Source organism: Corvus cornix, chromosome 3, assembly GCF_000738735.6.
Source record: "Corvus cornix cornix isolate S_Up_H32 chromosome 3, ASM73873v5, whole genome shotgun sequence".
Classification (NCBI taxonomy): domain Eukaryota; kingdom Metazoa; phylum Chordata; class Aves; order Passeriformes; family Corvidae; genus Corvus; species Corvus cornix.
In genome coordinates, this window is record NC_047056.1 from 18,972,446 (window position 1) to 18,999,512 (window position 27,067).

Here is a 27,067-nt window from a genome sequence, read left to right on the forward strand (position 1 = left end):
TTATTTTCAACCACCCTTTTTTATTAAGCTGACAAGTGATATACACAAGTAGTGTATGTATATATTTTTATATATATATATATATATACACACACATAAGGTTCCCCGAAGTACATGATAACCTGCTCAGGCTGGGGCTTAAGCATCTGCTTCTACAGGTTCCAGTATGCAGGTCTGCTGGTTCAGCCACTTTGGAGCAGCTTTTGCATAGGCGTTTAGTCTTCATGTGCTCCCCTTTCCAGCAGCAAGGACTTGGAGGCACCGTGGGCAGGGAGTGCTTGAGGACTCAGCTGTGTATCTCCTGCAGCGAGGGCATTTTGCTTTGGCACTGGGTCGGGCTATAACTTTGTACGAAGATTGTTCACAGATGTCACCACCTGTCAAAGAAAGTGTCATTGCTGAGAGAGGCTGAAGCTGTAGGTAAGACTCAGGCTATGAAAAACACTGTGATGTAGGGCAGCAGCCTGTCTGGAATGGTTCTCTTACCTTCCAAGTTAATCAGAAAGGTCCCTTTTATGATGTTTGCATCTGAAGGTGTTTCTTTGGGGAACTCGCTCAGCAGGGTTGTCTGGGAAGCCATCATTATCTCATTCAGCTGGGAAACACTGGAAGTTTCTTCAGCCTGCAGTGCCTGGGGGACAGAGAACTTTCAGACTTGGAACCTGGTTTTGTTCCTCAGCACCATCCATTCTATAAAACAAATGCTGAGCTGTGGTTCCTAATCAGAGTGGATGGTTTGAACCAAGAGTCTGATTTACTTATTCCTGCCAGGAACAGGACAGACTTGAACTCCAGTGTCCAAGAGAAGGGGGTCTGATGGCCAAGCAACTGCCCCTGAGCCAACATTCTGCTCTCCCAAGGAGAAGGCCAGCAGCATCCCACATGAGGATGCTGTGTTAGAAAGAGCACAGGCAGCAGGGTCAAGGTGATCCTGCTCCAAGAAAACACAAAGCTGATTTTTTATTGGCAGGGTGGTCAAACACTGGCACAGGTAGCCCAGAGAGGTCTCCATCCTCAGAAGTATCCAAAAACCAACTGGACAGAGGCCTGGGCAACCTGTTCTAACTAAGCCTGCCTGAGCAAGGGGCTTGGGCTGTACAGGCTCCAGCAGTCCCTTCCACCCTCAACTGGTCTGTGATTTTCTAGTAAGTACAAAGCAGAAGAACATTTTCACACAGACAACACTACTCTTAGTTGCATTTTTTACCTCCATTAATTCAAACAGCAATCCAGGCTCAATTACAATGATGGCTTCGTATTCCAAAGCATTCTTGCCAGAGATGGACCCAAGGAACGAGTCTCTCATTGCACATGCACCTTCTATTGCTTCCTCAATGCCCGGCTTCTTCCATGCTGAGCTTGCATTAATCCAGCCAGTACGAAACACACCTTCTGAATCTTGAAAGCAAAACAAAGCAATTCTTAATTTAGTCTATTTGAGTGTTTATTAAATGAATAAAAAGGAATGGCAAAGAGTGGTGTATTTCTGTAATTGTGCAATTAAACAGTGCACTAAAGGAATTGCTGAGTACTGGTAGGTGCTTTACCTTTCTTGTAAGGGATGTACTGGAAAACCTCCTCTGCCAAGTGGGGCAGGATGGGTGCAAAGGAGCGGACAACGATGTCCAAAGCCTCTGCCAACACAGTTTGACACGAACGACGCTTAGGATCCTTTGCTTCTTCGCAGTAGAGCCTGCAAGACAGCAGTGAAAGCTGGAAAGTATTCCTAGGTTCATGCTCCTGCTCAAGAGCCACACTTTTGAGACTGCCACTGGAAGTATAGAAATCTAAGGAAAGCTTTCTAAAGTGCCCTTCCCAGGCAAGCACAGTGGGCTACAGACATGACCATCTGCATCTGCAGCCACAGGAGAAGAGTTTGTCACAGGAAAGGAGATTCTGTACATGTTAATTTGTGGAGAGACACTGTCTTCAGGGAGGTGAGCCTGCAGCTGTCAGCCTTTTGCTCTGGTTCACCTGTAAACCTCAGCATTAGGGCTTTTCTCTCTTCCCCCCCTCGTCCTTTACTCATATTCTGGCAACTAAAGATCAGTATAACCCCCACCCCTCCTATCCCATGAAACAGCCCTTGCACATTTACAAAGGGATCTGTCACAGCCTTAGGATTCTTTTACTCATCTAAAACACCCAGATAAATACATTCAGTTGCACTGCTAAGTGCTAAAAGCCCTTCCAAAATTCAGATGCACACCCTTCTAGGTAGAAATATAAATCCAAGACTCTCTTTAAATACTTATTTGGTTTTAAATGTGCTCATTTGATGACCTTTTAAACTGCTCAGTACCCCCAGTGGACAGAAGAGAGCACAACAATGACAAACAGCTGAAAAACAGCTGAGCTTTCACCGGGCAGCTGGAGTGCACTGGAGCACAATGTGTGACTGAGAGGTACTCAAGAGTTACCTGTGTTCACTCATCATTCACCTGGAATGTTATTACCTCCATCTCAGATTCATTTCCTCCTTTTTTCCCTTTTAAAGGCAGCAGGAAGGAACTTACCTGTCCTTGATCATGCTGAAATAGAAGTTAGACAAGTTTCTGGAACAGAATGCTTGCAGCAGTCGAACAACTTTGCTATAATCATATTGTTTGTAGGCTTCTGTAACCTGGGCGAGGGAGGTGAGAACAGTGCATCAGTTTGCATCACACAGCACACAATAACGGGCCCTGATAAACCCAAACTTACAGAAAATGGAATGAGTGGCACAAAGGCTGGGAGAAACCTTTCTTTAAAAGGTTGTTGGAGGGGAAAAAAATTTTATGTAAATTAACAGTTAGGCCAAAGAAGTAATTTCCATCAAATCTGAGGGGAGAGAAAAGAGGAAACCCTTTCCCTGGGGAAACCAGAAATTATGCCCATGGTTTCTTGGTCTGAGTGACAGAAATGACAAAGTGCTGGACTACACGAAATTTCCAAAGCTCTATAATAATTTTTGGGTTTCTTTTTTTTAACATCCATCTTTAACTCCTTTTAGGGACTTCTAATTTGAGGCCTTGGGCAGTGAGTGGGAAAATCTAACTGACGTCCAAACCAAGTTAAGAATGTTAAAGTCTTCCTCAAAAATTGAAATGGGCTTAAGGGAGTGCACATTGCACTGAAGGATCCTTTGTGGTTGTAATGTGCCTGCATGACACACACTCTACTCACACACCTAAAGAAAATACAACCAGCGGAAAACATTACACACAGGTTCATCTAAACACATTTCCCCCTACCTTGCTGCTATATTCCTGCAGTAAATGCAGCATGTATTGATCCACTATGTACATCTCTGCAGGGGGGATGGCATCTGTCTCTGGATTGAAGCCCTCCACGTTTCCCAGCATGAAGCGTAGCGTGTTCCGGAGCTAGGACAACCCAGAGCAATTAAACATTAATAATTTAGATGAAACACAAAATGCTCATATTCCATCATTAACTAAAATTGACTAATTTCCAAAATGAATGTTTGAATAGTTACAAAGGCATCATGAAGAAGACATGGCAAAAGGACCTACAGAAAAATAGAGACTGGCTGTTACCAAAGCACACTGCAAAATGAGTCTTTATCTCAGCACACTTTACTATTTGACCCACAGGTGTAAAAAGCAGTAGTACTTTCCTAAATAAGCTTGGAAAAGCTTCCTTTAGTCTAAAGACTGGAAAGCTTTGCAGGCAATACAAGGAGGACCTGTTGCTGGGATGAACAGCGTTGGCACTGGTGGCTCTTACCTTGTTGATGTCATCTCTGGCAGCATTGAGCACCACAGGCCCAATCAGCACCTCAGTGAAAACATTGGATTCTGCCACCCACCAGCGGAGAACGTCGGCACCATAGGGAGGATCCTTGGTGTGATCCTGAGTACAGACAGGAAAGCACAGAGCCATAGAATATCTCCAGCTGGAAGGGATCCATAGGGATTACCAATTCCAACACCCTGCTCCTTGCAGGACTACCTAAAACTCTGTCCATGTGCCCAGAGGCTGCTGTGGTGGGAGGCTTCCCCCTCTTTTAGCAGGATTTACTGTTGAGCGGGGCTACAATCCAAAACTGCAGCACTCTGTGTTCAGGCAGTGCTAGAACCCAAGTAAGCTGAGAGACACTCATCTGCAGCCTTAAATCCTTTGAATACTTATCATTAAAATAGTCATGTTAATATCTAAAACTGTATTGGTTTTTCTTCCCCTTCAGATTGCTTTCAACTCTGAAGACAGCTTTTCTCCTTTTCAAAGGATAGGAACGACTGTATGTTTTAATGAATCAGAAAAGCAAGTCATGTATGGATTGATCCTTCTGTCTAGAGAGTTACAAAAGCTGCTTGGCAGCCTCAGAAAGAACAACAGCAGGACTGAGGAGGGAAAGAAATTCAGAGCATCACCTGCAGTGCAACTTCCTGACCATGGAATGAAATTTCCCATCAGTAACAGTCTGAGAGCAGAGAGATTGCTGGGGTGCAACTGCTACATCTGACTGCTCCACTGCCAGCCCCACATGGTAGTTTTCAGTCAGTTTGACGGCAGAGGTTCACCATTTTAATTTTTTTTGTTTTTATTATTCCCCTTCTCCATTACTCCATCAACACTGGTCAAAAGGAACCATTCTACACCCTCTGCATAATTTTTTTTCTCTTAGCAGAGAACAAAGGTGAGGAGTTTTCTTGCACTACAGCAGAAGCAACACAAGTCAAGGGTTTGAGTCCAGCCAAATGGAACTGCAGTGTAGCCAAAGAAGAGCCTTACAGAGCTGTGCCACAAGACAGCTGCAGAATGTGGCAGTGAAAGCTTGTAAGTGGCAGTTCTGAGGAACTCAGGAGTTTGACCTACTTCGCCTCCATTGATAACGACGTCAGGGTCAACCACGTTGCCAATAGATTTGGACATCTTCTCCCCTTTCTCGCCAAGAGTAAAGCCATGAACCACCAGAGTCCTGCAGAAAAGATTCTAGTGAAAACAAAATCCCAGGGAAAAAATCTATGCTAAGGAATAGATTTCTAATGAGGAGATTCTTAAGTCAAAGCATGCAGAAACCCCCTATTTTAGTGAGCCTGAGGCTTCATCCCCGGAGTTCAACCAACCATGGATATACCCTGTACTACCATCCAAGGAGAGTAAACAACTTTATTTTCCTCATTTAATTTAATTGTGCAAGCAACAGATTGTTTAGATATCCAGGGCATGTATATTTCAGATTAATTAAAGACTAAAGTGTTATTTACTTTTTAAGCCAATACATTTCCCAAAATTGCACAGCCTCCTTACAGCTGAGGCACATTCCCCTTCTCTATGCTTTCCATCTTCCAGGGGATAAATGGTGTGCCACAGCTTCAGCAGAACGTAAGCACACAGCTATTCCCAATTCCCTACAGCCTCATGTTGAATTCACAAGTCAATGATCTTGGGAGATTTGCACTGATGCCATGAAGATTTTTTGCCTTTTCTTTTATACCCCTGTTATACCTTTTTACAATTTCTGTATTCCTAGTGCTTTTTGCCTACATTCTTGGACTTGTTTGTCAAGCTGAGAGACGAAACATTTTAGAAGCTTCGTAGCTGGGGATCAGTGTGCCCCAGACCCCAAGGTCCTCTCCAGAACACATTCTGTAAACCAAGATAGAACCACCCAGGGGAAGGTTCCTGGGGGAGGGGGGCTCACTTGAGCCTCTCATTGGGGAATCTTTGATAGATATGATAATTAGTAAAACCTATCATGTTATACCTGATTAATTGTGTGTGTGCATTGTGGTGTGCATTGGGGTGCATTCCACCTGGGCATGGTGCACCTAAGAATCCTTAAAATAAATACCAAAGTAAAACCCCTTTCCCCTCCTAACCGTGTTTGACTCCTGATTTTAAGTCCAAGAAAAGGCCTCAGCACACTGCACTTCCCAAAGAATTTCTTTAATTACGGGAGTGGGAGAGAGAGCAAAAAAACAGACTTATATCTGATAATGCAATTCCTAAATGACTAAGAAGGAAAACATTATTAGAATTATGATAGAAAAAAGTTAAACCGTAAATTAATTACAATCTAATGTGAGAAAAACTTTATACTGAAAATGTAAGAACATGAATCAGATACTTGGGACTGGTTTGATGTTTCTTGTTTATACACTACTGTGCACACTTCCAAAAGCCCAATATTCAATAAATGGACTAGAAATGTGTTTGCACTCCACACACTTACTTGTATGGTGCCTTTTTCCTTGCTGCCACACTGGTTAAGAGAGATGACTGAAACCAGCCTCCCAGCTGGTCTTTTCCTTCCAGGTATGTATCTGCTCTTTGCTCTGCACCTTTTAAACCAGAACATTTTATTTGAAATATCAGACCTTGTACCTTCAAACAATACACAAAATCTCTGGAAGTGATTAGTAACATTTATTCTGCTTTTTAAACCCAGTAGGTAAATTACTTTTATAAATGGTGTGTGGTTACTTAACCATGATACAAGGGATTCATTAGTATCACAACTTTTAAAAGAATCCAAACCTTGCCAAACTCCAGAATTTAACAAATAAGCTTGCTCTCTCCCAAACAAAGTAATAAATTACAAAAAGAAATTATCACGCTCAAGATTGCTTCACAGAAGTTCTCAAAATACTTTCCAAGTACGCCTAAACAAACTGGAATACCCAAGAAAAGTTCACCTACTTTGGAATTAATAAAAATCTATGCCACCATCTGAAGCTTCCCCATTTGGAATTACACAGGGCACAAGGCACAGAGGTAACATGCCCAACCAGCCCATCAAAAGCATTTTCAGAGGAGAGCAGGAAGCTTTGGCAGTGACCACAGCTCACCTGTGACAGAATTTGAAAAATGGGCTAACAAGGCAGGCAGGGTATTAGCTGACTGCACACTAAAGGCAGAAGAGCAAACCCAGCTATCCCACAGGGCTGAGAGAGGACAGCACAGTTGAAATGGCTTTACTGGTGGAATTCAGTCACTACATAAAAAGGTACAAAACTTGTTGACTCCAGAAGTCCCTCCTTGTCCTATGCAATCCCAGAAAGGTCACCAGAGTGAGAACAGAGCAATGTGGAACACAGCAGAACATGCAAGTCAAAGGCGACAAATGTGCAAAACCATACACATATTTGTCAGGAATTTAGCTTTGATTCTACAAGTTGGTGGTGTTGCTTTCCAAATATTCAGACAGAAATTTCTCTACTCAGTTTTTATTCACTATCTCCTTTTATCCTCTTTCCAGGACCCCTGAGACAATGCTTCTTTCTGCCGCTGGCACACTTGACTTATTTGTTTAACTTAATGGAAGTTTCGATATTTAGATCCATCCTGCAATAAAGGGAAGTTCAACATTACAAAGGTCAAGGCCAAGCAGTTCCAGGTAGCACAGGAAAAATGTGTGGGTGGATGTTACAGTTTTTAGCACATTTGCTTATTCATTCAAGGAGATCTACAAAGAGTCTGGGGTTTAGAACTACAGTAAGTAAGGAGCAGCCTCTGTATTAAGAGACTGCAAAAATACTTGTGAGGATAAGATAAAAAAAGAATTATCTGTGGTAAGGAAGATAGTAACATTAGAAAATCTGTAACAACACATTTGTTACTTAAAACTAGTTTACTAGCCACTGGTTTTAGGGAAATTAACTTTTCATGGAAAAACACAACTTAGAGGAGAGAATTTCAACAAACAGCAAACTGGATTGGGCTTTTCTGACAGGAACTACTACATGTGGCAGGCTGGCTACTAGTGCTTGCAAAGTTAACAGAGGTCTGGACATTTTATCTGTAAAATACAAACACGGGGTTTGCATATACAAAACCTGCCTTTTAAATAGCTCCCCTTCCTCACTTTTGTTAAAGTTGTGATTGTTATATATAAATTGATTACAACAGTGCCCACTATTTTTTTTTTTAATGGAGAAGTATGTCCAACAACCCCGAAGAGACTTTTCAGCTGTTTATTTTAACTGAGGTACAGTACATAGGTCATTAAAGAGAATTACAATTTATGATCCTTCTAGTTTGGATTTCAAGATTCCATATCTTTGATCTTACAGACTTTGACTTTTAGATTAAACGTATTGTATTTTAATGCCAGGAATGAACCAGCTAAGATAAATTCAAGCCCCTCAGTCAGCACAAAAGTTTAAACACTTAGATAGGCAAGTTGTAAAATAATCACATTCATTCAGTTAAACATTAGCCAATAAGATAGGGAAAAAAAGTTATGATTTGAAAATTACCATCATTTCAATACCCACAAAACTGTGGGTAAAAAGCTGGGTGACTTTTACCAGTGGCAAATCACATCACAATAGAGTCCAGTGTGCATTTTTATATGAAATATTTTTTAAAATAATCATCTCAGGGTTGTAGTGAAGATGGCACTCTGCCCATGAGGAAAATGTACGAGAATCTGAAGACATTAAAGAGTTCTCTTAATTGGATGCTCCAGAAAGAGCTACTGAAATGAGCTCTATCAATAGGTTGAACTTCAAGGCAAAAGAACAACAATAAAAAAAAAAAGTCCTGGGCACCACAGCACTAAGTATTCAAAATTAGCACATGCTTTTGAACAAAATTTTGCTTTTACCACACTTTCTTTTTGGAAGCAGTGGATTAACACTCTTCTACCTCACAGCAGCATTGTGAAAATGCATTTATCCATGTATGAAGCATTTGGACTTAGATTTTAACATTGCATAAAACCGTTTTTCAAAAAAATACTTGAGGCATGTGTAGCAAGAAACAAACAGGATGAGGGGGCACAACAATAAACTGTTCAGTGAAAACAGTGTTAGGCAAACAGAGCATTAACAAAGCAAACAGCATCCCCAGGAAACTTCAGGGGCAGCAGGATTTCAGAGAACGTTGCACTTGTGGATCTGCTCTCAGTGATGCCAGTGAGTGGTGTTTATTTCACACACAGCCTAGTTCTAACTGTACAGTTCTGGGTTTGTGACTACAGCAGCCAAATCTCTGATTTTAGTGTGTAAGTTGCACCTTCCTACCTGCCACACTGCTGACATAGAACGGTTTGGTTAATCTGTCATTTAGCTACAAGTGGTACCTAAGGCACACCTAGGCTGGAAAAAGGAAGCCAGCCATAATTTAATGGAACAAGAGTAACTTTAAGCCAAGTCCATCAGAACTAGGCCCAGTCTCTGGAAGCAGGGCAAGCATTGGAAATAGGACTGTGCAAGGGCAAAAGGTCATGCACCCTATAATTTACACCATTGAGCTTGGCTATCTCTGAGCAATTCCTTTAACCTCATACAGCAGAATCTCTCTTCTTGCCTGTCATCACCCCCTCCCCAACCTGCTGTATTTTCTGACAGCAATCTGTGTGGCTGTCAGCTAAAGGGATTCATTTTGTAACAGCTGCATCTCCCTTAGTAAGCTCGGACACAGCTGGGTCAAGTGAAAACCCAGGAACTGCCTAGTTCCCCGAGACACAGAGATGCTGGAGAGAAGGAATTATTTTCACAAGACTGGAACTGACAGGGAAATCCGTAACATCTGTTATTCCTGCTGGTTACTAACAGATCATTGATTTAGAATTTTCAATAACTTGAGTTCAGGGTAGAGTGAAACAAACATTAGTCTCAGTTTTAACCATCTTTTATATGCTGCAGTTGCCCTGGAAGTAACTCAGGCTGTGAAAGAACTTCTGCCACCAACACTGACATCAGAAGACAGCAACAACCTCTGCCAACACCCACCTCCTACCACAAAATTCTTCTTCGTGTTATGACATTCTCTAATTCATTCTCCATGAATTTCATCCCTTTTTCTCCAAGTGTACTTTGGAAAACAATCCTATCCATTAGCCTGTCTGTAAGCCTTGCTGATTATTATTGACATTGGAAGAAGTTTTGGGAAAGCTTTAAAATCTGAAGCATATTTGGGAAATAGATGACAAAACTCTTAATTCAACTTCTGCAAAATTTCATAAAAGGTAAGTTAAAACAATAATTTGATATGAATTCCAGACTGTACTTCACTTCTGGCAGTGGCTGGAAGCCTCAATTACACAGAAAAAAAAATAACGCAACTTTTGTGTTATTTCTGAGAATAAACAGGGTTACAAGGTTACACTGCTGGTTAGTCAGTCCCCAGCTTTTACACCAGTGGGGCCACTCCGGTCATGTCACACAGCAGAAGAAGATGCCTTACACACACCAAGTTCCAGCAAACTTAATGAAAAGAGAGGTAGAGGACTTGTAATGGTTCCGTGAAAGAAGCAGTCTGAACTGTGATAACCCAAACATTTATTAGACACTACAGAATCCATATGGGAGCTTGACACAAATTAAAAACTAATCAAGAGCCTTGATTCTGCTATTCCTTACGAAAAGACAACCCCTTTACACACGATTACAGGTAGCTTTTGCAGGCTGAGGTGTTCAGCCCTTAAAGAATGCAAGTTTGTAACTGAATAAAATACCACTACTTTGTTATACCTTTCAAAATCAAACCAGAAACATTTTTAAAGAGCATAAACCTCAATATATGTAAAAGTCTTCTAGAAAATTAATGTTTGCTGATGGTACTGTTGCCTGACCACGTTGCTAAGAAATAAAATCTCTGGTACTAACGTGTTTTATAATTCAACAAGATTGTTATCACACAATTGTGTACAGAGGGTTTAAAGTCCAACAGACTTGATGTATGGGACCAGACTCCTCCTGTAGAAAGGACTCCTGACTTTGCACTATCCTCCAGGCAAACAGTGTATATTTTACATCTTTTTATACAAATATCTATCTGCTACCTGCTGAGCAGCAACTACTGGCAGTAGAAGCCATAAATAGCATATAGCAAGTATAAATATTTTAAGCCACAATATACTGCTTTAGTTACTGAAAGTAATCAAAAGTGAAAAAGCACACCTACACTTTTAAATCACAAAACTTACTTAGACTCAGCAGCTGATCTCAGTCTTGTTCTGCTTCAAATAGCACACACAAGCACAAGCTGATATTTGTTAACTGAAAACAATTTAATTATCCACAAGGACCAAAGTACCTTAGCTGTCTGTGCCATGACATGTCTACACTCAAAATAATTTGCTGTGATTAGAATATACATGGTGTACCACATGGCACAAACATTAGAGTAGAATATTAGAAAAATCTCAATTTTAATTACACTGAAAATGAGTTCGCCAACATTAAATCCTTATCTTTACAAGCAAAAGCAGCTTTACAGGTCACAACCAGCCTGCTGCTGGCATAATCTGCCTCAGTTTTGCTGACACTAACACTGTCACACAGAACAGTTATATCTTGTTCTCCAAGTATTTTAAAAGAAGGATCAACATAGGAGTTCTGTACCTTCCAAAACATGAGCCCAGGAAGTTCCACTGTCAAACCAAATGTCTAGGACATCCTGTCCCTTGACATAATCTGAAACATCACGACCACCAGCCTATTGAGAGAACAATTATTAAATAATACAAATAAAATAATCTGTATTATCAATGCTTTTCAAAGCTAAATATAAAGCAAATTTGGTTTCTGGATCAGTTTTGTACAGGCTCTGCTACCACCTTTGTGAGTGATCACAAAATAATGTAGATAATTTTTGACTAGAGTTTTCAGATAATTACTGATGGAAACCCAAAGTAGGGCAAGGAAAAATTACAAAGAAAACCTCAGATGGCAGAGTAACACTACAGCTTTGTGCTAGCTTAAGTACACAATTGTCAAAAAACAATAAAAAGTTAGGAAGAACTAAATAAAAATTCTAATCCATCTTAACGACCAAGACCTAATACATATTTGGGCTCCTAATTTGGTTAAACAGGATGTCACTTTCCTCCTGAAATAAGAGGAGGAGGATGGAGATCTCTGCCCTGAATCAACAGCACAAATCCAATTGTGTGTATTTTGCCGCACTCAGATCTTTCTTTTTGAATACTCCTTTCACAGGATACCTTCTCGTAAGGGTACAAGACTGAAGAGGATCATGGGAATAAAGGAAGTTTTTCTATTATTTCCCATCACTTGACTGTCTCGAGCACCTGCTGTACCTGAAGTCAGAAGTTTACCTTTGCTACGGCCTCTTTTGACAGGAGTTGTTCGATAGGAAGGGTCCACCACGCATCTGTCCCCTGCTGCTCCACTATTTTGATGACATCTGTGATGGTTTCACTGGGTTAGGAGGAGGAAAAAAGGGGTTTATGAATTGAGGAGTTAATCACACCTTTCTACAAGTATCCCAGACCCAAAGCAGTGAGAGACAATTATATACAGACCAAGCTATTAGAACCTGTGATTTTCCAGCTTCTAATCCAGACAAGACTCCCCAGAGCTTCCTGCCTGTATTAAAGGCTTCCTACTTTTGCCTTCCAAGATGGGAGAATTTGTAAAACATACAAAACCCCACATGGATTTCAAATACCTTCTTTTGCAAATGCTCCATAATTGGGGCACTCAGAAAAGATGCCAGCAGGTTGAAAACTTCTAAAATCCCTTTTATTAGCTATTTATTGACCTTGAATTTAAAGAAACTACGCAACTATTTCCCCTCAAAATATCTGCTCTTTTTGACAATGGGTTTATTTTTCCTACTGGATACAGAGACTCTGAGAACTCACATGGAAAGGAGTGAGGAAATGACAGCTTTTCAAATAGTATACATATATATATCTTAGACTTCCAGTTGCCTGGATTCCTCTTTTTTAGCAATATGTTTTTTAAATTGTAAGAAATATACAGATAAATATATAAATCCAAATAATGTAAGAAACTGAAAATTCTGCACCCAGTAGAGGAGTGATAATAAACCATTCAATGTACACTCTGAAGGCAATCTATGAGTTCATATCATATAGCACCAGCCAGAACAAAGGTCCTGAAACAAACAGATACTACGGAATAAGAAAAAAAAAAAAATTAACTAAGCATTTTTTCTGATGTGAACAGATAAGGCAACCTCAAGGTGTGCAGTTCTCTGCACTCTTTATGACACATTGAATCCTTGGCCCCACTGGTAAGGCTATGGGGAATTGATTTTTAATATTGCTTAATGCCAAGTCTAGACATAAATTAAAGTATCTTAAAAAACCAAAGAGGAACCCCACACACTTCATCTTGCTGACTCACAGGGCACTTACTAAAGAGGTGATTTTTAAGACATCTGCTGCATTTAAGGAGTACAGCAGATCATCACGACCTGCCAACTTCAGACTAAATCTTCTGTGTTACCCAGGCCACCAGAGATTTATTTGTAACTTGAGAAATGAAGATTTAATCAGTTAACTAAGTTCTTGACACAGTATTGCAAAGGGGAAAAAGTAAAATAATGATCTGGCATAATTATCTTGAAAACACAGAAGGCAGATGATCTTCAGTGTCATCACTTGATTTTATACTTGGATTGCAGCACAGTATTTTACTGCACTGCTAATAAGCTGAGCTACAACACTAAAACATTTAATGACACAGTGTTTAAGCATGAAAACATGTTGTCCAAGAAGCTGTAGAACAAATTACTACATTTCATGACATGATGTGCAACAGCAAGAAGAAAATCCAGTTTTGCTTTTGACTGCTCAAATTGCAACGACAGAACAACAATTTTGTATTAATCAAACAATCAATCATCAATTAATCAATTTACTTCTCAAAGTAAATTCCTGTAGAACATCCCAGCAGGTTTTCCACAGGGAAAGGCCTTTAAGCAGCAACACTCACACATGCACAACCAGCTGGCACCACCACCATTCTGCCCCTTTCAAACCAGCATAGGCATCATTCACCTTCCAGTTTAATGATGGTGGGACAAAATCTATGGCTTTGTAATGTATCTGCTAACATTTATCTTGCTGAAACAATACAGAGGAGCTCCAGCTCTGAATGGTACCACTTCTTTCCAGAAATATTTGCACAGAGGCCTGTTTGACTATACTTCCAGTTGTAAGAGTGTTACTTCTCCAAGACAAAAGCAAACAACCACCCCCGTTCTGGTACAATTCCTGGCAGATAGCTGATATGCAGCCCTTATGTCTTGCCTCCTTTATGCTAAATCTTCAAATTCAGAAAGATCACAGGAAAAACAAAACAGAAATTTGTTTGCCTCAGCCTGGACTAAACTATTCCACTGAATTTGTATTTTGCAGGGTCAGTACCTTCCACTGACAAAGCTGAATTTACACCCTGACCTTTAGTGATGACGCACACTACAGCACTGGGAACATTTTAGGAAAAGCAATACACAGTATTATTTTTCACTCTTTGCCAACAGAAGTTTCCACCTTGGATTCTTCTCAAATACACTATCAGTGTATTTTTGAAGACAGTTACAGATAACCAACTGTCTTCACGTGAGGATTTCAAGAGCTCTCTCCACAGTCTCAAGGCCTTCCAGCTGCTGACCATGGAACTCACCAGTGGAAGACAAGAGTAGCTAAACTAAAAAGAGGATGATTTACCCTAAAACACGTTTATTACCACATAAAATATTAGTGTATGGTGAGTGATTTACGGAAGAAGTAATTCAGTGCTCAGCTAATGGGTCTGGCCTCAGTGAGAGCCAGAAAAATTCTCTGATCAGGAATCACACCCACAATTAGTACAGAAAAGCTACCAGCATGTCCTGTCAAGCAAGCAGAAAATTTAAACAGGAACTAAGCCTGTCTTCTACATTGCAAATACCCTTCAGTGGAGGGACATAAACTCCAGTGATGAATTAATTTTCAACCTACACATTTTTAAAACATTCAACAGGTATTTCAAGTTATTAGTATTTAAAGGGATTTATAAAAGGTGATAAATCCAGCTATAGACCAAAACTAACAGTTATTTTGGACAACATATAGAAATATACTCTTAACAAACAATTTTTTCCTTTCCATCAGAGGTGGGGGTGGGGAGGGACAAGAAGGAAATAAACCCTTGCTATTACTCTCCCTTGGGAAACCATCATAAAATGACTGCCCTCATTTACAGTATTGCTAATGTCACACAAGAGTTGTGTATCCTTGTAGATACACCATTCCCACAAAACATACTATGGACTAACATTTTATCAAGTATATTGCTATGCAATACAAAGATTACACTATTAATTTCTGAAGGGCAGATTTGTTTTAAGACATTTGTGTTACACAAGAAGCAACAGGTACAATTATGCCACAGATAAATTTTTTCAGATAAGTAAAAGAAAGATTTGTGTTATCAAACACTTACTAGAAATAAGGAGTCAAGGACTGTGAAGCCAACTTTTTATTGACCAACATTCTCAGAATCCTATCATAATTTCAAATCAAGTTTAAAAAAATTATCGTATTCTAGCAGTGCAAGTTTGTTTCATTATGCAGTGTTTCTCTACAGAACATAAGTGAACATTAACAAGTGTTTTCTAAGAGGAGACAGTTTAGATGAAAAATTTCCAGGGTATCTTTTCGACAAATCTTTTTTCCTCCTACAGTTTGAAAAATACAAGACAAAGAAACACAGCCCCTGTACTTGGCTCTGCTCTTCCCTCAGGATCCTTATGATTAATTTTACTACAAGACAGAAATAACTTTATTTAAGGTCTCTGCATTGTAAGGAGCAGGATTTTTGCAAAGTACTCTTCTGTAAGGTGTAAGTGAAAACCACCTTGCTCAAATAACTACTCATCACTTTATAATCTACAGCCTTCAAGGTGAGCATGATAATTCTGCAAATGAGCCATAAAGGCCATTGTAAAACTTTGCCCTGTATTCAGAGGCTATCTGGAAGAACTTGCATTACGTGTCCCTGCTACGCTCTGACACCCCTACGGCAATTCACGCTACCACAGCTCCAGCCAATCACCCGGGAGCCTGATATTGATTATGCTGCACACTTATTTAATCTGTTAACAGAAATTAGGCAGCATTAAGATACAGTCAGGAGCAGAAGAATACAGAGCCTGATGTTCTCTCCATCTCCTTTCCAACAGAGGCAAAGAGGGGAAGTTATCTTCTGCTTTACACGAACATTGATACTGCAGCTGTAAGTATTTAGGGGATGGTAAGCTGATACTAATTGCAGTTCACTGAAATGTCTTATTATTTTGAAAAACAAATTAGAGCACAGGATAGAACTCTTTCAAAAAGATGTTGGGGTTTTCTTTTTCAGAAATTTAATTTACGTGTTAATCGAAGTCACAGGGAAGCGGACAAAAGTTGTCAGGCATTAGAACAATCTCTGCAATACTACTATTTATTACCAATATCTGAACAGCAAATTTGTACAGCAGTTATTGCATGAGGTCAGATTAAAGCATGTATCTCACATTTATCACCTGGCCTGAGCTACTACTGGAAATACAATTCTCGCATTTTAGTTTTGGAGCTCTTTCTTTTCCATGAGTTACAAAATTTCCTAGATTGAGAATATCTTCTTGTGAAATCTATTAAATGTTGAAAGCTGTCACACAGTGTAAGCATCTATTTGTGCATGTACTCTAAATTACTTAAAGTCTTTTTTTCTCCATTTGTGCAGAAAAATCCCACAGAATCTCACCTCTGTATTCTTATTGAAAATGGCAAAAATGAAAAAGTGCTCTCTCTTTTCTCTTTCTTTCATATAAGGGTTTTTTAATAATAATTTTTACACTCCTGGTCAGAATATTATGCAGTATACTCTGCAGCAAAGAATTTAAACATTACTGGTATATTAAATTTATAACCATAGATGACAATGTCATTGAATCAAATATCGTTTAGGGTTATGGGGGGCCCACAGCAGCAGGAAGATCCATGGAGATTCTGCATCAAACATTACAAACTACCTCTTGGCTTTTAAGTTAGAAAGACTGCACTGCTGGTGTGGCAAAAACACTCTGTTAGAGAAAGCAGTTCCATCTTGAAAGAGGGGCTTTCAGCGGCTTTTCATGTGACAAATTCAGGGGCAACTCTCATAGAGGGAAACAGCAGTTTATTTTAGGGACTTTTTTTTCTTTTTAAAAGTCATTTTACAGGTGATACATAAACAGGATCACTCAAGATCGACCATTGGTGCTCTCATATGTAACAGCAACTCCATGTGGACTACACTGACTTCCAGTGGAGATGCTGTTACTTTTGATAGTCACTCAAAAACTCCACGGCAGCTGCTACTGAAAGGTTGTTTATCCAGCACTCAAGTTAAAAACAGCTCGTGTTTTGAAATGCAAGTTATTTACTGGTGTTTTAATTATATTAATTATCACACAATCTAAGTATGAAACTTCTTAAAAAAGTAAGTCAGCCTTACTTACTATTACCTGTTGTAATATGATTTTCAAAATGATAATGCAAACGTAACAAATCAATCAGGTTTAGCTGCTTTTTTCAGTAAGAACTGGTGTCCAGGAAAATGACCTATGAATTGACAGACTGTCTTCTAAATTTGCCTGTCACTTCTATAGGCCAATATTCTGTGCACTTCTCCTACTCCAGTTACAGAAGCCTGCTACAGTTAACTTTACAAATATTTGTAAAGCTCAAACTTTTTAGAATATTTAATGATTGCTTTACACTTTCCTTTGAAAATTCCACCGAGAGTATGTAAAGTTAGAAGTAAAGAGTCCTGGCTATAAATGAGCATCTGAAGCTGTCAGCAAATTAAATAAATCTCTTTTCAAGCATATTGAATATGTCTGGTTTTTTTCCTAAATGCCTCTTTCTATTCCTCAGATCAATTCTACCCAAACATGCCACGCTGTCCCTTTGTTCACTCCCCACAAGTGTGACTGCTGGGCCAACACCTACATACAAAGATGGAGGTGTTAAGCTATGGCAAAGTTCACCACATCATTTTGCATAGTTCCAGGAATAATCTCACACAGCTCGAGCACTCACAAAAGGCAGGGGTTTTAATACAGGTGACTGCCTTTCAAGGTAATTTTTCTACAACCTAAAGGTTGTAGAAAGGAATTCCCACACATCCCTCCTTTCAAATGCTTTCTGTCCCAGCTCCTCGATGTGCAGAAGAAGCTCTTGCTTCATGGCGTCCTTCTCGTTTGAGTGCCAACTGCTGAACTCCTTTTCATTACGCTCCCTTCTTCTTGTTAAACTACATATTTAACAATTTTTAAGCAACATACACACACACTCTCTCAAGCCTACTCTTCAACCAGAATACAAGAACTATTCCTCAGAAATAGTTTTTTTATAGAGACACACACTTTTTTGCAGGTAAAACGGTTTCACACTCCACAAACCCTCCACCCATTTATTTCCTGATGTGTGGCTATTGTGGTCTTTTCTCACAGTTATTGCCTATGGCGAGAGAGCCAAAGTACATCTCCGTGCACCTACACACCCAGTCACACCAGGTGAAGCTGAGGACTACCTGTCTAAAGTCCATTCCCTGCTCTCCACACCCTGAGCCTCACCTACTACTGTCTACTATCTACTGCTTGTGTGCTCAGTACAGCCTCTGGAAAACAGGCTGGACTCCTGCAGTATATTTATTCAACACCAGAATAAAAAGAGTTCTGCAACACTATTTAAGTTCATCTCCAGCTATGCAATCATATTATCCAGAATGAATTTACACAAAAGGTTGTAAGATTAGGGTGTATAAAACTGAGTTACATCAGCATATCTCAAGACAGAAAAAAATATGGAACTAATCAATGAATGTGGAACTCCACAATACTACTTTTATGAAATCACCTCTTAGAGGGCATTCACAACTGAATACCTCTGTTCCCCAAAGAAGTAAAAGCAGGACTCTATTATTCCTTACAGAACAGTAAAGGATTATATTTGGTTGAGTTTTCTTGCTTTAAAGCATAGCTTGGATTTCCTCTGCATTATGTTGTCTACAATTCCTGAAATGCAGTGTTTGCAATATCTAGATACTATTAACTAGAAGATGGCAGAATCAGGCTAGCATCTGAAGATCTGGACATACCAAATCATATAGCTAAGGGTCAGTTACACTTGAGGCTGGTCGTCAAAACCACTCTAATTTTGTTTTCAAACAAAATGCAGTTATTTATTCTGCAACCAATGTGGTTATTACACTTCAGATCTCACTGTCACTTACTTAACTGCAAAAAGCTCTTTTGAGACAGAACCTGGACTGTTCAATGTAGAGTTGCCATCTCTTCTAATCACAACTTGCATTTCACTGCTTGCTTAAATGGAAAGGCCAGTCATGACTGGCAGCTCACTGAACTACAAGATGAAGGATGAAAGCAGCAATTAATCTCAAGGGGACTTCTCAGGTAACTTAAGTATCTAAGTAAATTAATTCCATTAGTTATATACAAGTCACTTCCAGCAACAAGTTTTTGATTGTTCTAACTTACAGCTAAATTAGATCTGTGTAAAAACAATTACAACTAAAAGCATGTATTCCTACTTGAAATAATAAGAAATTTTATATCATTAACTGCAGCACAACAGACAGTGCTGCTTCTGCCATTTCTCAGTGTACAAGGCTGGACAGGTACCTGTTGATCAAGCATTCTCCCGTGCTCTTCTGATAAAAAACAGGAATCGGGACGCCCCAGCACCTTTGCCGCGATATGCACCAGAATGTTCTTCTGTCCAGCATCTCCAGCATTCTGTTCATTGCAGACGTAGGGATGACTTTCACTTTTTTCAGCACATCCTAAAAAGTAGACAGTGAGCTGTTGAACACACTTCAGCATTCCCATAAACACTGCTTATGCTGTCAGTAAAATACGGTACAGATTTACTCTCCCATTCCCAGTATCAAACAACACATTCTCAGACAACCAACATACTTTGAACACTGCACATGCTGTATATTTCCCAACCAAAGCCCAGTTCTCTGATTCTCTAGCAGACACACCCTAAAAATGAGTTTAAAATGGCATCAGTGGCCCTATCTGAAGTTTAAAAGCTGTGTCTTGTGCTGTTGTCTACTTTGAAAACCCACCTTGATACAGACTGCCTGTAATACAGTGTGGGCTGCCACTCACTCCCAGCCCTGCTGAGTAACCATCAGGTTTTCATTCATTTTAGATAAAGATTAATATGGAATATACACCTCATGCCCTTAATAGAATAAAATCACTGTTACCCTAAGGTGCTGGTCTGAATTTTTAGTGTGGATGTACATAATTTCAAAGAGCAAAAGACCCCATGGTTTAAAGTTATTTAAAATAGGACTGTGACAAAATTAACAGGGGAGCAAACAAAGATCTCTGGCCGCACAAGGCTAGCCTAACAAAAAATATAATTTTAATAGTGATAAAATCGTCTGAGTTAATTTCTTGAAACATCATATTTTTAAAAATATTTTAGGGAAAAAAAAATCAGTAGCTCTAAGAAACTTTTCTACATCTCTAAATACAATGAGCAAATATACCAATCAATGTAACTACCCTAGATCATATCAATATTGACAAAAAATTTGACAACACTCTTCACTTTGACAATTAATTAACATTTTTCAACTACTGTTTATAAATGCTATAGAATAACATATTCTGCAGGGAGCTACAGCAAGATTGTTTTGCTGATTCCAAATAGCATCAGTTGTCTTTAAGTGTCTCATAAGAAAGCAAAATTACCTACCTGTGCTGCAGCCTTCACATCTGCTGTGTTTACAAACCACTGTTTGCTGGCACGAATAATCATTGGTTTTTTAGTCCTCCAGTCATAGGGGTAACTGTGCACGTACTTCTCCTCTTTTAACAAACTCCCAGCTGCTTGAAGCATTTTAATGACTGAGAGAAAAAATGAGGCAAGATTAAAATTCAGATTGAACATATGGCTACTGTTAACCTCAACTCAGCTCCTTTCCATAATCAACACTTAGCAAGAAATGCCTGTATCTCATCCATATTCAAAATATGATCAGTTTATACAAACCCTCAAAATGTTCCTGCAGGACTGTAACTGAGGAAGTAACAAATAGTCAAGCATCAAATACTCACCAGCTTCATTTCCCTCTTCAAGGACATTCTTGTTTTTAAGTTCAGGACCTGCTGCTTCTGTAAAATACCCGCTTTCATCCACAAGGCAATCCTAAAAATGAACACATTGATCATGTCAATAAAATACCATGTGGCAATTATCTTTTTTGGTATTCAAAAGTGAGTTAAATACTCTACTGGGTGACTCCTTTCCTGATGAAGAACAAAATATTTAAGTACACTTCAGATTTAGTGAACTGCAGTTCAGTAATCTACCAGGCAAGTGAATTCTGCGTGTGAGAAGGAATAAGCACCATTGCATTTGCACACATACCACAACTATCTTACATCAAAGTCACTGGTATTTCAGTGACTTTTCAAATAAACAGTGAAAAACAAAATCAAACCTAATCCTCCCCATGCCCCATATCCTGCATCTTCACTCCCATCAATCACAAACTGGCCATGCATAACTGAACTGTATTTATACACGTGTTTAAAACAAGTTTTGCTGAAAAAAAAAATTAATAATGACCAACATAACTGGTGACTTACTGTCTGGAAAAGACAATTCTGAGTAGTGAGTCAATATCTGAGAAAAAGTCTCTGTGTTATCCTTCAAAAAACAAAACCACACACAGAGCAGAAAAACCTGCTGCTGTTCTACCACTTCTCCATGACTTTTAATCAGCAGAAGGAAACTTCATCCTTTTATCCTCATACACATTTCTTTAAGGTTAGTCTGGCACTCCTGCAGGCCATTAGTGATACTCATGCTTCTGTGAATGCTTCAAAACATTTTCAAGTTTTATGCACAAATTAAAACAAATCATTTTAAGGGCACACAATCCATCAGTTGCAGGAAATCAAGAGCAACAGCTGAAAAGATGAAGTACCGTGGGTAGTTGATGGTGGGAAGCTACGCTGTAATCTTCCATACCATGAGCTGGGGCTGTGTGAACTAATCCTGTCCCTTTTGTCATTGTCACATGATTTGCAGGTAACAGAGGAGAGACTCTGCCAGGAATGGTGGGATGAGCACAAGAACCATCTGCCAAATCTGCACCTGAAAAACACAAATGGAAGAAAAAAATAGAGAAACACAATTCATGCATTCAGCTTCTTTTATCAGAGTGCAGAAAAAGAACAAGTGGTTAAAAAAACCACTGAAGAAATATTATTATTAAAGTCTTGCTGGAAGTCAAGAATCACAGAGCTTGAGGAATGTGTCATATGACAAAATGGTGTTCACACAATGACTTTCTCCTAGAAGGACGATGTTTAAGAACTGCCGTCAAACAGTTATGTACACAAATACAGGAAAGTAACAAATATAAGTAATTACTGAATATATGGGAAGTTAAAAAGAACAGGTTCCAATATGAAATTTCTTTTTAAGAAGGTTCAACTCTACTACTCTTGGACATTATCTGTAAATCACATGATTCAAAAAGGTGGAAGCTGTGAGAAAAAACAGCCCCAGTAATTTTATCATTAGGTAAAAACAAGACTTCCCCTGAAAGAGAAGGCATGGCAAGGCACCAAAAAAAAAAAAAAGAAAACAAAAAGTCACAAAAAGTCATAGAAACAGATTCCTCACCTCCTTCACATATGCATATTTCCAGTACTGAATCACTGATAGAGGCAAAGGAATAAAGCTCACAAATGACACACTAAATCCCAACTCATTACACTGAATCCCAAGCCTGCCTGTTAAGAAATGTCACTATGCAGTTTGCTAGGATGCCAGCTCAACTGCTTTAGCTTGTCCAGAGAGACAAGAGACACCTACAATACCTCAACAGTCATTCTTGTAATTAGCCCCCTCTTGTCATTAATAATGGATGGAAAGACACACAAACTGTACTCAGTGTAATTAAGATTTTAATACTGAATAGACTTGAATTCCATATTTCATTTTTCCAAGCGCGAATCCAGATTTTAAAAATGCATTTGAAATCTATGGATGATAATTTGAGTTACAATACACCAATAGTAAATTGGAAAGACTCCTCCTCCTCCTCTTTGTATTATCTTAGTGAAGCATATACTGAAATTATAAAAACACTTAATCCATCAAAACTGAAGCAGTTTTCAGACACCTACCAGCAGATTTCTAAGTAATTTAAGATAACGATATTAAAACCTACCTTTACACGTTGATATAACCTCAAACTGTGTGTCCAGAACAGCAGCTGTAGATTCAACTCTATCTGCAGCAAGGATGAAGCGTTGTCCAGTTGTTGCACATTTTACAATTGAGTATCTGCAAAGCAAACGGGCATTCATGATACTAAATAATTACAAACACCACAAAGCTACCAATTTGTGACATGCTTCATCTCTAAAAGATAGACAAGTATGTTTTATATGTTCAATTCACTCATAAATCTCAGAAGTTTCAACATAACCTCGCCTAATGGAGAAGTAACTTAAAAAAAATTAAAGCAGAAATTAATATATTAGTAGATATAGAACAAAGCTTAAATTGCATCACTTAAAAAACCAAACAAAAAAACCCCAACCAAAACCAACCAAACAAAACCTAAAAAAGATGCCTTAAATAAACTGTAATGGCAGTCCAGAATGTTTTAATTTTGCTGCTAAATACCGCTAAGGACTGACACAGATGACTGACCCAAGTGAAAGACACCTACGCTGAGTCTGGCATGTAACAAACTGCTTGATTGGCTGGCACAGTCCAAGGTTGCGTGGTCCAGACTAGCACACTAGCAGGGGATGATCCATCTACAGATGTAAATTAGAAGTACTTTACTCACAATAATAACAAAAATCAAAGCTATCAGTCTTTAAAGCTACAGAGAAGTCGTACCTATCACAGAAGTCAGCTTAGGCGGCGACTTCAGCAGCGGAAATTTCATGTACACAGAGCGACTGACGTGCTGCTCGTTGTACTCGAGTTCTGCCTCAGCCAAGGCTGTTCTGGTACACATCAAACACAAGTTACACACTGCAACATCAAAAGCTACAAGTAAGTATCCTTGCTAAAATTTTGAAGACAAAATAGTAAGTTGATTCTTACTTTGTTGAAGGGGACCAGAACACAGGTTTATAGTCCCGATAAATTAAACCCTAGAGAGGGCAGGGAGAGGAAAAAAGAAAGTTAGGAGAAACAAAACTCATGAAAAATCAATACGGACTTCAAGAGAAATTCAACATACCTTATCATACATCTTGTAGAAGACTCTCAGCTGATTTGCTTCATACTTTGGGTCAAATGTAAGGTAGCAGTTGGCCCAATCTGCCATTACACCCCAACGAATGAAGGCAGATTTCTGTTTCTCAATTGCTCTTTCTGCAAATGCTCTGGCTGAAGGGAATAGTTCCATTAAGCACATAGTTTAGCACACTAAGATCAATAAAATACCACTTAAAATGAACTATTGATGTTTTTTTAGTAAAGCCAGAGCTGAATATAGTGAACCTATGCCCAAAATATTACAATTCAAAATACATACATTTCAGACTGGTTGTTACAAAAAATGACTGCAAAAAGTAAACAGATCCAGGAGTGGCACTTTTTTGACTAATACAGGAACATTAAGCCTATGTCTTTATAGTCCTATAAACTTTCTCTTTAAGAAAGGGGGGGAAAAATGTATTTTGTTAGGAAGAGAAATTTCCCAAAATAAGTTCTCAACATAAAACTAGTAAGAGTGAAAGTCATCCCTCTGTTGATGCTGATCCAAAATTTTATAAGTAACATACATCTGAAAATAAGTTAGCCTATTCCATTACCACAATTTCAAATTAAAGCAGTTTCAATTGCTCATTTCAAAAAGCTTTGCAGCTGAGTAATGATGCCCTTCAACCCATACTGTATTTGAAATTATTTCTTCAAAGCAGTTTCCATAAAATGCAGACTTTCTCTGAAAGGATCCCCCCGGTAGTTTTGTAGAATTATTAAAAACACAGTCAACAAATATATTCCTATTTGTGAGACAGAGCCAAGCTGTCCTGAAGGAGCCTGACTTTTACATGCATCTTTCTAGCTCCTAATCAAATTCAGCCTTCAAAAACCAAAAGGATGCTGATCTCATAAATACCAGCTTCCTGCCACTATACAGTTAATCAAAGCACACATCCAAATCCTCTGCCCTCCTTTTGTGTTTTTCTAAACCCAGGGTCAATGCTCTGCATGCCCATTACAGCAACAAATTAAGCCTGTGTGAAATGATCCCATTTCATCAGATTCCAGTCTGGTCTATCTGCTTGGCAAATACACCCAGTGATCATAGAAAATGTCACCAATAGCTAATAGAAAAGGCCACAAAGTCTAAAAGGCATATCAGGCATAAAGTACAAAAAAAGAGTAGGATATACAAATAGTCAAGCCAGCCTTTTTTACGGAGATACTGCAGACAGTAGTTTATTTACCTCTCTGCCGAATTTCCATTGGTGAAAGATTTTCAGCTCCTTTGACTTCTGACAGTGCCTTCAACTCAATTGGCAATCCATGGCAATCCCACCCTGGCACATAATGCACTTTATAACCTCTCATCACATGGAAGCGATTGGTGATGTCTTTCAAAATCTGAAAAGCCACAAGGTCTGTTATCACTTTAGCTCCCCCATGTGGAACAGCCACATTTGTAATTAAGCTCCTCCTGTTTACAAATACAATTATCAAAAGCTGCAGGACGAATTTATATTTAAGACCAGAGAAACTATGGGTGCCCCTTCCTTGGAAGTGCTCAAGGCCAGGCTGGACAAGGCTTTGAGCAAACTGGTCTAGTGGAAGCTGTTCCTGCCCATGGCAGAGGGTTTGGAACTAGATCTTCTTTAAGGTCCCTTCCAACCCAAACCATTCTGTGATCCAAAGACCCTACATTTGTTATTTTTCTTGCCTATCATTTTGTACATTGGCAGAATCTTAGAGGACCTCTGATCCAAGGAGTTTACAATCAGTGTAACTGAGAGATGCAGTTTATAAACTTGTAAGACTTGACGTGAACAAATCCGACTTGCTCTCATTTTTAAAACACTGAACTGGACCTACAACCCTGGCCTAGAGGACACTGCTGCAGCACTGGGACTGTAAGAAGCTGTGGGTGACATTTGAGTCTTTCTCACTTTGTGGCCAGTGTAATGCTGTGAATCTCAGGACTGAACCTAAATGAGCACTGAGCATTCAGTACATGGTATTTATGTTGGGGTACGGTGTCTAGGTCAACATGGCAAAATATGGCATCCACACAACCATAATGTTGGTTTTTAAAAGCCTCAGCGACCAAAACCCCAAACATTTTAAAGTGTTACCGATTTAAATGGGAATGGAGAACACAGAGCACATGACAGTAAAGTTTTATCACTTCATAAGAATAAAGCATGAACGAGTAAATATTTACTTTGTTTAATGCATGGCCAACATGAGGGTCTCCGTTGGCATAAGGTGGTCCGTCATGCAGACAAAATTCCTGTTTTGCTTTTCTTTGCCTTTGCCATGAGTACAGTTCCGAAAAACCACATTTCTGTGGAAACAACAAGAAAAAGACCAAAACCATCACAAGTCTCTGCACTTCTAAAAAGTCTGGACGTGAAACGCACAACAGAACCAGACAAACAATTACATTTTCCTAACTCTGCAAAAGAAGACATTAGTGGGTTTAAAGTATGTAAAAGCCCGAAGGAGGTGAAGTATTAGGCCTGAGATTATTCTCCTGGCACTCCACTGTCCGGAGAGTCACTACTCTTCTCCAAATCAGACCGTAACAAAGTTATATCCAAACGATAAACACCTCAAGAGCCCGAGCTTTTCTAAGCCCGGACGGCCGGGCCAGGCGAGAGCCCAGACTCGCCAGAAGCTCGCCCTGCACGGCGGGACCGAACACAAACCCTGGCAGCCACGCCCGCCCTCCTGCCGGCCCGGGGCTCGCAGCGCCCGGGGCAGCCCCACGGCCGTCCCGAGGCTCGCACCGCGGGGGAACCAGCCCAGCCCAGCCCCGGCCGCACCTGCTGCGTCTCCAGCTCTGTCTCGGGCTGCAGCCGCCCCGGGAGCTGCGCGGGGAAGCGGCTGCGCGGCAGCAGCACCGTGTCCCTGTACCGGGAGTCCTCCCGGCTCTCGGCCGCGGCCTCCGAGGCGGCGGAGCGCGCCCAGCCCCGGGCGGCCCCGGCCCGGGCCCGCGCCAGCGCCGGCGCCCGCCAGGCCCGAAGCATCCTCACGGCTGCAGCCGCGCTTCCGCCGGCGCGACGGGCCGCGGGAGGGGACACGCCGCGCAGGGCGGGC

The 27,067-nt window shown here is 39.9% G+C and overlaps 1 protein-coding gene across 1 annotated transcript; it reads right to left on the reverse strand.

The window, feature by feature from the left end:
• Window positions 1-27,012, reverse strand: IARS2 (isoleucyl-tRNA synthetase 2, mitochondrial). The gene is made up of 23 exons (XM_039568648.1): window positions 26,794-27,012; window positions 26,190-26,312; window positions 25,219-25,375; window positions 24,003-24,151; window positions 23,864-23,913; window positions 23,654-23,763; window positions 23,478-23,568; window positions 22,971-23,086; window positions 21,717-21,886; window positions 20,842-20,932; window positions 20,480-20,631; window positions 19,387-19,547; window positions 12,017-12,119; window positions 11,301-11,394; window positions 6,182-6,290; window positions 4,822-4,924; window positions 3,730-3,855; window positions 3,234-3,365; window positions 2,517-2,623; window positions 1,548-1,693; window positions 1,208-1,398; window positions 487-631; window positions 1-377 (listed from the first exon to the last, which is right to left on the reverse strand). Exons 1-23 carry the CDS (start codon window positions 26,995-26,997, stop codon window positions 223-225), a joined length of 2,985 nt encoding a protein of 994 aa, XP_039424582.1. The 5' UTR covers window positions 26,998-27,012; the 3' UTR covers window positions 1-222.
• Window positions 27,013-27,067: the final 55 nt, after the last annotated feature.

What these genes read in the sequence shown, in the direction of transcription:
- IARS2 (XM_039568648.1), bottom strand. Translation starts at nt 26,997, where the DNA reads ATGCTTCGGGCCTGGCGGGCGCCGGCGCTGGCGCGGGCCCGGGCCGGG. An exon ending in TTCTGGTCCCCTTCAACAAA is followed by an intron (nt 23,764 to 23,863) that starts GTAAGAATCAAC and finishes GATGTGTACCAG; the next exon opens with AACAGCCTTGGCTGAGGCAG. An exon ending in AGGAAAAAGGCACCATACAA is followed by an intron (nt 4,925 to 6,181) that starts GTAAGTGTGTGG and finishes TCTTTTCTGCAG; the next exon opens with GACTCTGGTGGTTCATGGCT.